General features: G+C 45.5%; 1 protein-coding gene across 6 annotated transcripts in view; it reads left to right on the top strand.

The window, feature by feature from the left end:
* Positions 1–426: 426 nt before the first annotated feature.
* LOC126260925 (uncharacterized) overlaps positions 427–12,324 on the top strand; it is a 562,950-nt gene continuing 551,052 nt past the window's right edge. For 5 of the 6 annotated variants that reach the window (XR_007546665.1, XM_049958421.1, XM_049958418.1 and 2 more), the window contains exon 1: positions 430–1,025. Coding sequence is in view for 5 of the 6 variants with exons in the window: in XM_049958421.1 (XP_049814378.1) it covers positions 449–1,025 (577 nt within the window). In the remaining variant the exon portion in view is untranslated. Of the gene's footprint in view, positions 1,026–12,324 lie in introns of all 6 variants that reach the window. The other variant, XM_049958417.1, reaches the window with a different exon arrangement.

Below are 12,324 nucleotides of genomic sequence, written 5' to 3'. Positions count from 1 at the left end.
ACCCTCTCGATCGTCACAGTCACACGCTGGTGTAGCCCACTTCCCAAATCGAATACATAGAAAGAAAGATCCCGTATCGTTTAGCTACAATGTAGCAGGTCAGCAACTGGAAGCAGTTACGCCACACACCGTCAGGTGGCTTGCGGAGTATGGGTGTAGATGTAGAATAACTGTGCTTATTTCTTGCGTTCTCTTTAGGGAAAGAACGAAGTAGGAGAATGTCCGGCACAGCCACGGAGCAGCTTTTACGACTTCGGAGATGGTAGAGTTGTGCCGCACGGTGCAGAAGAAGCGGGCACTCCCAGCTGCCGAAGCCGCCGCCGGCGCCCCTGGCGGCCGAGGCTGCAACAGCGAGCGCGCCTCGCCGGCACAGTAGGCAGTAAGCTATCGGCAGTGTACGCGCGGCGTGGCTGATCAGCGCGCTGCGACGTGACGGCTATGCGCGGGAATGCTGGACGGCGACCACCGCGCAGCTGACGGCGGCGGCAGACGCGAAACTGAAGGCGATGGCGAAGACGTGGCTTCGGCCGCCAGCTCGGAGGCGGCAGGGACGGCGGCTGCCGCTCGGACAGAGGCAGCCGTCGAAGATGACAGCGACAGCGACAGTGACAGCTTCAGCTGGACCAGCTCCGTGGCCGGCGAGTGCCTGGCGGACGATGCGGTGCCAGCGAACGCGCTCGCGGCGGTGGGGGTGGACCAGGGGGGCGTGGTCCCGTTCGGGCTGGCAGACCCGCGCCGCCACCTGAGTCCCGGCCCCACCTTCGGCAACGTTGCCGTCGCCAACTCTACCGACGTCCAGTTCGGTAACAAGACGTTCTTCAACGGGCCCGTCACTATCAAACAGGTGGTATACGCCAAGGATGTGGAGGGCGCCGCTGCCACGGCCGTGCCCGCCGCCGGCACGGGCGCTAGCGTCGCGCACGTCGACCCCGCCGCTCCCGACAAGACCGCCGTCGTCGGCGAAGGCGTCCGCCTCAAGGTGCTGCAGCCCATCGTCGCCAACGGCAAGGCGGCGCGCGCCAACGGTGAGTTCCGAGCCACTCTACTGCACACTACGACGCGGTGGCTGATGGGTCGTGCCGAACCGTTAGAAACCCAATACCACCGACCTGGTCCAGTCAACGTTAGCTAAATGCTCGAAAACTGACATTCTGAGCCTGTGGCTGTGTACAAAATACAGGCTGATTTTTGCAGAGAAGATAATAGCAACCACCACAGTTTATACCGCTACGTATTTTTATAAATAAGGCCGTCACCGGTTTCGAACCTACCGGTTCATCATCAGAAGACTTGTTCACATTAAGATACATTCTTGTCACTTTGCATCAGTTTTCACTTTTTATCGCCCCATATGATGAAATTTCCTTGGGGTGGTGGTGCCCTACAACCAAAACATGATGTGAGACAATGTCTATTTAACTGTGACTGAGCCTCATAACGATTTTAAACGATGTAAACAAATCGTTGTGAGCACACTCATAGTCAAACAGACATTGTCTCACATCATGTTTTGGTTGTAGAGCACCACCATCGCAAGGAATTTTGATCATATGGTTTCATAAAAAGTGAAAACTAATTTAAAGTAACAAGAATGTATTTTAACGTGAACAAGCCGTCTGATGATGAACCGGTAGGTTCGAAACCGGTAACGACGCTAGTTATATAAGTAAACAGTGTTATAAGAGGTGTCTGGTCACTGGTATCTTCATTTCAAGAATCAACCTGTATATTAACTAAACGTTGTACACAGTGTCCCAGTACGAATGGCTAACATTTAGGGTCATGACAGGAATGATCATTCCAAACAAATAAGTGTAGTAAACATTGTCTCAAAATGTATATCCTTAGAATTGCGACCACTTCTTCTTCTTCGATACTGTCAAACAAATCTCTTCTACTCTAGCTTTCCTTATTTTAGGATGGGAGGAGGGACTATGGACCCAAACAAGAAAAAAATGCCCAGTAAACATGGGATCTAAAATGCAAGCCTCAAAAGTTACGAGCATGTTCAGTAGAAGAGATGTGTATCATAGTAGCGAAGATGAACAAGTGCTCGTGCCTCTTAAGGTATACACTTTAGGGCTCAAGGTTACCGGACATTTTTTCCTTGTTTTGGTCCATACTACCACCTCCAAAAACGTGGAACGCAAAGAGCTTGTAGCAGAAGGGATTTATTACACATTATCGAAGATGATGAAATGCTCATAGCTCTGAAGTTATGCGTTGTAGAGCCCATGTGTACTAGACTTCTTTTGCTTCGAATGATCGTATCATAACCTGTGAAACTGACCATTCTTCCTGGGACACTCAGTATAAAGTGTCTATTAGAGGTAATAACAATTTCGGGTGACTCAGTGGTCAGGTGCAAGTCCTTCTATTGGACGCCATTGCCGAACCACGTGCTGTTTCTGGCGACTCCTCACATCGTTGAGAGGGGAAGGCTAGGTAAAAACTAAGGTCACACGCAGGGTTAACGACCGTTCAAATGTTATGCGTAACTGACTTCGAAATCACCTCATCTATTGACACCTCACTGCATCGTCTGCTAGCTAAACCCGTTAGCGACTGGAAACCATTTTTAGCAGTCAACATTACGACTAGTTTTCATTCAGTTACTCCCATCAGCCACCTAGCCGAGACGCTTCTTAAGCCAGTTTTACACTATCGACTTTCTCGTCTGAATCGACTGCTCGTAGCAAGTGTGTCTACTGCAGCGCCTCTGACGTAATATTCCTGTACTGAGTGTCGGCCATCACCAGTGATTTTGCATACACGTCGGCGCCAAAACCGCGTGTCTTGAGAGTGAAGTTTGCTGCGCAGTTCGCGTCTGAATGGTGAAAAGTGAAATTATGGGAGACTGTCCTTCTTACAAAAAGACGTATTAAGGAACAACCAATAATAATAGACTTTATTAATGGTGACAGCAAAATTCATAGTGGATGCTCCTGACAAAGATTGTATGGCCAATTCTCTGCACTTCTGAGACCTGAAAGAATAGGGAAAGTGATGTCGAAGCATTTCAAAGCATCGTCATTTATTTTCCCAAGAAAATAAACACATACAAAGACAATTAAACAAAGTTAAAAAGACAGTATATAACTCAATTTTACTTTATCCTTTGTGTCTTGCTTTCTTTCTAAGTGCAAATTAATCTCCAGAACTATTTTTTTCCTTCGATAGAGCTGACCATTTCCCTGCTGACACAATTTTCATTAAAATGTTTTCGTACGTTTGTTTTCTTATTTATGCACACTGTAGGCATTTTCCTTGCTCAAGTAACGTAAAAAGTAAGTAACTATTCGCTTTAACATATTTGGTCTCTTGTGGGAGAACACTCGTAGAACAAATAATCAATCGTCATGCAACTTTTTGATACGCACCACGAATGCAAAGTAACAATAAAATAATAAAAGATGACAAAAAACCAATAACACCCCGCGGGTGGGCGCGGCGGGAACTGATTATAGCTTCCGATGTTAGCAGACGCAGTAGCGCTCGTTCAACTTGGTCCTCGGTCACAGCACAGTTACTCCGACAGCTGCAACGTCACTAGAAACATGGCTTATTTTTACATATGAGATATTTTGTTTTACTCTAGCGCGTATAATATGCCGAGGCACGCTAAAATATTGTGAGTCTTCGTGCTTTTGCTAATGACTTTTATCACATGTTCATGGTTTGATTCTTATGGGCAGTCGCTTTCTCCTCCCGCTAATCGTGTTCACTGCGTCCGCGTCTTGCTGGGTTAGATTTCGATGGTGTTGCCTCTCGAAATCTTGGTTGTGGTGGCAGACCGATCATTAGCGGAGCTAGAGGTCTAGGATAGGTTGGAAGGTGACTGATTGTGATTTGGAGATCGTCAATATGCCTTTGTAACAGATTAATTTCTAGCGTAGCACGAGCCTGCTTTCGCCACTGGTAAGATTTACTCCACGTTTAACCATCGTCGTTATGAAAAGCTACTTTGCGAGTGGTTTAACCGCTTCATAATTAACGCACGTTTCTTTATAAATAGTTGAAACTACTAGATGAAATCAGAAGCGCTATATAACATAATAACTCAGTCAATCGTACATCAACTACAAAAAACACAAGCATATGGGGAGTAGTACTTCAGTATTAGCAGTAATTCGTGGGAAGAATGAACAATAGTCGGTAAGCCTCCGTCTGAGGTTACTGTTCCAATATGGCCTTCATTTCGAGTAATGTATAGTCCAGTGTGGTGTGGTTATTTTGTCGCACAAGAGCAAGTCGAGTGTATTTAACTGTTGTAAAGTAGCGGTCGCAGTTTCGGACATAACTGTTTTCGACTTGATGTAACATGTCGAGACTGTAGCTGGGATCGATCACGGGAGCTTACGTTGAAGCGTCGGCTCAACGGTGACAGTTGGGACGTGAGAAGACTGTATTACGACCAAGACACGAACAGTATTTGTCATCCATCGCTATGAAGCTGATCGTCTGCCTGTTATTCTCGCATTGGCTTCTGAAAGCGAGATGTGGAGTCACTTTGCATTCCCATGATGACAAGTGCTGTCAACATTTCTGCACAAAGTTCGTGGCGCCCTTCCACTGGTAATGCTGGAATTCAATATGGAGTTGGCCCACCCTTAGCCTTGATGACAACTTCCACTCTAGCAGGCATACGTTCAATCACGTTCTGGAAGGTTTCTTGGGGAATGACAGCCCATTCTTCACGGAGTGCTGCACTGAGGAGAGGTATCGATGTCGGTCGGTGAGGCCTGGCACGAAGTCGGCGTTCCAAAACATCCCAAAGGTGTTCTATAGGATTCAGGTGAGGACCGTGCGCAGGCCAGTCCAGTACAGGAATGTTATTGTGGTGTAACCAATCCGCCACAGGCCGTGCATTACGAACAGGTGCTAGATCGTGTTGAAAGATGCAATCGCCATCCCCAAATTGCTCTTCAACAGTGGAAAGCAAGAAGGTGCTTAAGACATCAGTGTAGGCCTGTGCTGTGATACTGTCACGCAAAACAACAAGGGGTGCAAGACCCCTCCATGATAAACACCACCACACCATAACACCACCGCCTTCGAATTTTACTGTTGGCACTACACACGCTGGCAGATGACGTTCACCGGGCATTCGTCATACCCACACCCTACCATCGGATCGCCACATTGTGTACCGTGATTCGCCACTCCACACGACGTTTTTCCACTGTTCAATCGTCCAGTGCTTACGCTTCTTACACAAAGCGAGGCGTCGTGTGGCATTTACTGGCGTGATGTGTGGCTTATGAGCAGTCGCGCGATCATGAAATCCAAGTGTTCTCACCTCCCACCTAGCTGTCATAGTACTTGCAGTGGACCCTGATGCAGTTTGGAATTCCTGTGTGATGGTCTGGACAGATGTCTGCTTCTTACACATTACAATCGTCTTCAATGTCGGCGGTCTCTGTCAGTCAATAGACGAAGTCGGCCTGTACGCTTCTGTCCTGTACGTATCCCTTCACGTTTCCACTTCACCATCACATCGGAAACAGTGGACCTAGGGATGTTTAGGAGTGTGGAAATCTCGCGCACAGACGTATGACACAAGTAACCCACCAATCACCTGACCATGTTCGATGTCCGTGAGTTCCGCGGAGCCCCCCATTCTGCTCTCTCACGATGTCTGATGACTACTGAGGTCGCATATGGAGTACGTGGCAGTAGGTGGTAACACAATGCACCTAATATGAAAAACGTGTATTTTTGGGCGTGTCCGGGTACTTTTGATCACATAGTGTATACCAACATGATTACTCTGCGATCGGCGCGACTCGAATGCAATACCAAGGGCACTGCTCCCCTCCGCCTCACCCCACCCTCCACGACAGAATAACTTGTTTGTAAACCAAGTTTGTATTCTGCCCCACCAGATAGGCAGACGTATGAATTCAGTGTCAGTTTGAAAAAGCCAGATCAAGTAATAGATATTGACTAGTAGCAAGTGCACACAAGAGCCATTAATTTACCGCGAAATCTCTATTTCACATTCACAGCGAAAATAACTGCCCCCCCCCCTCGCCCCTCCCCCGAAATCAAGGGTACCCTAATTTGTAAGAGACTACTATGAATCTACTTGTATGTATGAACCGTTCTACTCTCGGAGAGCGCTTGAGAGATTTTAACACTTAAATCATAGCCGTACCGCCGTATGTTGTAATCATTAACCTCTCACCCTCAGCTCCTTCAAGAGTCAAATTTCCATGCACGAAACAACGCCTGATTATTCTGCAAATGAGTTAATGTGTTAAATATTTGACGTTAAACATGGTTGTAGACACTCCATTTTCAGAAAAGCTAATTTTTATCTTATCTGAAAGTTTATGGCGTCATACTATCTGCATTATGTGTCGTACAATGATATAATTTTGCAAGTACGTTCAGTGGTACATGTGGATGTCTGCCAATGTATATATACAGGGTGTTTCAAAAATGACCGGTATATTTGAAACGGCAATAAAAACTAAACGAGCAGCGATAGAAATACACCGTTTGTTGCAATATGCTTGGGACAACAGTACATTTTCAGGCGGACAAACTTTCGAAATTACAGTAGTTACAATTTTCAACAACAGATGGCGCTGCAAGTGATGTGAAAGATATAGAAGACAACGCAGTCTGTGGGTGCGCCATTCTGTACGTCGTCTTTCTGCTGTAAGCGTGTGCTGTTCACAACATGCACGTGTGCTGTAGACAACATGGTTTATTCCTTAGAACAGAGGATTTTTCTGGTGTTGGAATTCCACCGCCTAGAACACAGTGTTGTTGCAACAAGACGAAGTTTTCAACGGAGGTTTAATGTAACCAAAGGACCGAAAAGCGATACAATAAAGGATCTGTTTGAAAAATTTCAACGGACTGGGAACGTGACGGATGAACGTGCTGGAAAGGTAGGGCGACCGCGTACGGCAACCACAGAGGGCAACGCGCAGCTAGTGCAGCAGGTGATCCAACAGCGGCCTCGGGTTTCCGTTCGCCGTGTTGCAGCTGCGGTCCAAATGACGCCAACGTCCACGTATCGTCTCATGCGCCAGAGTTTACACCTCTATCCATACAAAATTCAAACGCGGCAACCCCTCAGCGCCGCTACCATTGCTGCACGAGAGACATTCGCTAACGATATAGTGCACAGGATTGATGACGGCAGTATGCATGTGGGCAGCATTTGGTTTACTGACGAAGCTTATTTTTACCTGGACGGCTTCGTCAATAAACAGAACTGGCGCATATGGGGAACCGAAAAGCCCCATGTTGCAGTCCCATCGTCCCTGAATCCTCAAAAAGTACTGGTCTGGGCCGCCATGTCTTCCAAAGGAATCATTGGCCCATTTTTCAGATCCGAAATGATTACTGCATCACGCTATCTGGACATTCTTCGTGAATTTGTGGCGGTACAAACTGCCTTAGACGACACTGCGAACACCTCGTGTTTTATGCAAGATGGTGCCCGGCCACATCGCACGTCCGACGTCTTTAATTTCCTGAATGAATATTTCGAAACATACAGGAGGCGGCGTGGATTGGCCTCCCTATTCGCCAGACATGAACCCCTGTGACTTCTTTCTGTGGGGACACTTGAAAGACCAGGTGTACCGCCAGAATCCAGAAACAATTGAACAGCTGAAGCAGTACATCTCATCTGCATGTGAAGCCATTCCGCCAGACACGTTGTCAAAGGTTTCGGGTAATTTCATTCAGAGACTACGCCATATTATTGCTACGCATGGTGGATATGTGGAAAATATCGTACTATAGAGGTTCCCAGACCGCAGCGCCATCTGTTGTTGAAAATTGTAACTACTGTAATTTCGAAAGTTTGTCTGCCTGAAAATGTACTGTTGTCCCAAGCATATTGCAACAAACGGTGTATTTCTATCGCTGCTCGTTTAGTTTTTATTGCCGTTTCAAATATACCGGTCATTTTTGAAACACCCTGTATATAGTATGTGTAGTGTACGTATAGTAAAGAAGTAATGAAGGAAAACGTCATGCCTGATGTTAAAGTTTGGCGGTATGTACAGTGAGCAGCGAAAACGTAGTAAGCGATAATGTTTTTCCTTTCGGTAATTTGTGTGTGTGTGTGTCTGTGTGTGTGCGTGCGTGTGTGTGTGGACGGGCAGGGGAGTGTCAATGAGAAAAAGTGTCTAGAAGGTTTGCAATTATATGTAGAGTTTGGTGGAAGTCGTTAAGTGCTCTCATTTTCAAATACCCTGAGTTACGCTGCCGCAAGATATATAGGAGTCTGTTCAAAAATATTCGGGAACTTCGTCCACAAAAGTTTTCTACGCTTACCTTTCACTTATTTGTTTCGAAATACTCTCCTCGACAATTGCTACACCGGTCCCAACGCCGTTTCCACTTCCGAAAGCAGCCTTGGTTCGCCTCTTGCTGGATCGCGCGAAGCGTCGTCTGCGAATTTTCTTTCATCTCGTCTATCGTTGCAGATCTTCGTCCTTTCAATAGGATTTTCAACTCAGGAACTTAAAAAACCGTGATTTCGTTTTTTCTACAATATTCACGCACCAACAGGGATGAACGTGCGGGTGTGTTATCGTGATGCAAGAGCCACGAATTGTCTCGCCACATTTCAGGCCGTTTCCTTCTCACATTTTCTCGTAGGCGTCGCAACACGTCCGATAGTACCATCGATTAACATTTTGTCCCTGTGGTAATAGTGCATGATGAACTAATCCTTCAAATTCAAAGAAAGCTATCAGCATGGTTTTGACATTTGATCTGACCTGACGAGCTTTTTTTGGTCTCGGAGAACGATTCATGACCCATTATGAAGACTGAACCTTGGTCTCAGCGTCATAACCGTAGACCCTCGTGTCATCACCTGTTATGATTCTGTTAAGGAACTTCTCGTTCTCATTTGCGGGATCCGAAAGCTTTTCAGAGATTGCGAGGCGGAGGTCTTTTTAGTCTTAACTCATAAGCCGTGGGACGGACTTGGCGGCAATGCGATGCGTTCCAAGACGCAACGTCAGGATTTCATGATGATCCAACTGAAATGTTACATTCTTCAGCAATCTCTCGGACAGCCAGTCTTCGAATGGCACGCACAATTTCGTTGACGTTCCGGACAAGAGCATCGTGGGTCATCTTTAACTTCTGTCCGGCCATTTTTAAACCGTGTGAGCCATTCGTAATATCGAGTAGGGCTGAATCACTCATTACCGTAGGCTTCCTGCATCATTCGCTGTGTCTCTGTAGAGGTATTATTGAGTTTCACGCAACATTTATTAGACGCGCGTTGCTCCTCTAACTCTGCCAACTCGAAATTCGCAAACTGTGCTACATAACGTTCTATTCAATACAGCAATAACAATAAATAACAGATGTATAACAATAAAACTTCCGGCAGTAACGCATTAAATACAGGCGTGTGCAGGGATGCCAACTGCATTTCGCTCCAACCCACCATTGACACGAAATTAAGAATTTTCCGGAATTTTTTCAACAGACCTCGTACGCAGTTTCTAACTTTAATATTTACCTTGTTGTGTTAAACCTTTGACGTAAGATTACGTATTTTAAGGAATATCACGACAGAATTTAAAATTTTTAAATTAGGTCAACAAATTCGAGGGCTATCCAGAAGGTATTTTTAAATGCATGCCGCAATTCAAAATTCCGCGAGTCTTGAAGTGCGGTCAATAATAAGGATTTTGTTGCAAATACCAATAAACCGATTGAAATTTATCGGCAGCTGTGTAAAGTGTACAGAAACAACGTTATCACCGAAGGAGAAGTACGCTAGTGGTGCATTACGCTCGAAAGTGGCCGAACTAATGTTCACGAGCGAGATGGACGATCGAGCATTGTGAGTGGCGAACTGATCGCAAAAGTCGCTGAGAAGTTTCAAGAAAACTGCCGACCGACAGTGACGAAGATTTCATTTTACACAAATTTCACGAAGTTTGTTGCATCAGATCGTTGCACAGAAGCTAGGGAGTGACTAACTGGTTGAAGTCTCAGACGGCAGAATTTTGTAACAATGGAAATTTAAAGCTTGTTTGCCACTATGATCGGTGCTTCAATTTGTGTGGAGACTATGTAGAAAAGTATTAAGTATCGCGTTCAAGTAAATAAAACTCAATTTTTCATATAAAACGTAATCCACGTACTAGATACCTCTCGTATATAGAATACAGAAAATCACATTTTTGTTGCTCCTGGGCTCCGTAATATAGGCAGTATGCAACTGGTATTTGTTTCTAGTCATCTGGCAGCAAAGACATATAATTTATAAAAAAAGTAAATCTTTCTGTTTCTGATTTCTCCCTTTGTAAGTGGGAGGCAACAATATCTTTTGGCATTCGCAGGAAAAATTTGTTCACTGACATTTCGTTACAAGATTTTGCGGTAATTAGAAGAAGTTTCACTTTAATTATCCCATCCCGCCTCACTTATTCGTTCTCTCCCTTCCTCCCCCCCCTCTCCCTCTTTCTGTTACGTATAACACAAAACGAACCGCGCTTCTTTGGCCTTAGTCGATATTTCCTGTCGGACCCATCTGTTAAGGATCCCATATCGTGCATCAGTACTCTAGAAGAGGACGGTAAACTGTATTGTAAGCAGTTTGTTTAGTGGATTTGTTGCATGTATTAAAGGTTCAGCCAATGAAACGCGGTCTACGGTTTGCCATCCCGCTTCACGGATGCAGCACAGGTAAATGAGTGTTTGTACGCTTCCGCGCTTCTGTGTTAATTGTTACTTGCCTAATCTTATTTGCAGCATCTCCAGGAGATGAATTGGGAGGGGTTGAAGGGCATATGGTCTTTCTGCTCTGTAAGATTTGTTTTTGAAGTTTCTTAAGCAGATACTCGAGAGATAAATGGCGTTACTCTTCGAATGTCAACATTGCAGCATTTCTATTACACTCCCTCGCCAATCCGAAGGCCTGGGCTATTCGCACCGCCTTTCTTTATATACGCTCCGTGTTTGCTGCTAGCCTCTTACGAATCTCTTTTACTTGAGAAGTGTTCAAGTATAAATATGCACTTTGTTTTGTAGACGAACTGCAGTTCCCAAGTATAAGTCGTAGCCTCCCATTTGCTTTACCTACAACTGACCCTTCGTGGTCCTTCTACTTCATATACCTACACATCGTTAGGCTACTCTCAAATGCTTTTATCGTATGACATACTGTAGTCGTGAGTAATTAATGCTGTGGTCAATGGACACCGATCTCTCTCCTTTTGTGAAGTGTACAACTTACTCTGCGTTAAGAGTCAGTTGCTAGCCTTTTCACCAGTCTCTTCCGATAATCTTTTCACTTCCCCATGCCTGCTACACCCAAAATCCTCAATAATGTGTTTTCCTTTAATTACTCCTATAGTTTTTCTTCCTCTTATTAACATTCACTTTCATGTTGCAAACGTTTCCAGTAGACTCTTTCCCTATCCTACTTTTTTTATGTTTCTGCCCTTTGGTAAACTAGATTTTACGAACATTAATTTTAGTCATTATGTCAAGGAACATTGGGACTGACAGTTGAAATGATTTTAGAAGAGTCCAAATCGTGCTTTATTTTATTTGGTAGCTGGCCGGCCAGTGTGGCCGAGTGGTTCTAGGGGCTTCAGTCTGAAACCGCGCGACCGCTACGGTCGCAGGTTCGAATCCTGCCTCGGGCATGGATGTGTGTGATGTCCTTAGGTTAGTTAGGTTAAAGTAGTTCTAAGTTCTGGGGGGACTGATGACCTCAGAAGTTAAGTCTCATAGTGCTCAGAGCCATTTGAGCCATTTTTGGTAGCTGATTTCGGTTGTGTAACAGTGTTCAGAGCAGTTAAATATCCTCGCTGAGGCGGCAGCATGAACGCACTCAGCTAGTAAATATCAGTCACCTGTGGAGAGTAATAACGTGTTCTTGGCTTCACAGCTCACGACTTACACGTACCAGAGCGGCAAGCTGGACATTAAATTCGTCTGCAGATGGTTACATAACGGAAACAGTTAACCGAGTAAAAGTAACGGTATTTGCATTGCTCTCGAATGATTTACAAGAGGTAAGTAACAAAATAGTGGGGCTACCTACTACGGCAGAAAGAAACAGATTTGTTCGCCAGAAGTTGAACAGCCGCAGATGGGCTGGAGGATGAGGAAGCGAATCGCCGAATGTTTACAAACAGTGAGGGAGGAAGTATCATATACAGCGAGAGGCGTGTGTCTCCCGGCTCGGCTCGCTAGCCAGCGCAACGCGCTGCTGATGCGGAGAAAGCTGGCCGGCCGCCTGATTGGCTAGCGGTCCTGACACGTCACCTCACCGTCGTATGTGTGTGTGTGTGTGTGTGTGTGTGTGTGTGTGTG

The sequence above is a fragment of the Schistocerca nitens genome, chromosome 5 (assembly GCF_023898315.1).
Source record: "Schistocerca nitens isolate TAMUIC-IGC-003100 chromosome 5, iqSchNite1.1, whole genome shotgun sequence".
Classification (NCBI taxonomy): domain Eukaryota; kingdom Metazoa; phylum Arthropoda; class Insecta; order Orthoptera; family Acrididae; genus Schistocerca; species Schistocerca nitens.
The sequence above is the reverse complement of the archived record's forward strand: the minus strand, read 5'-3'. Positions and strand labels throughout refer to the sequence as shown.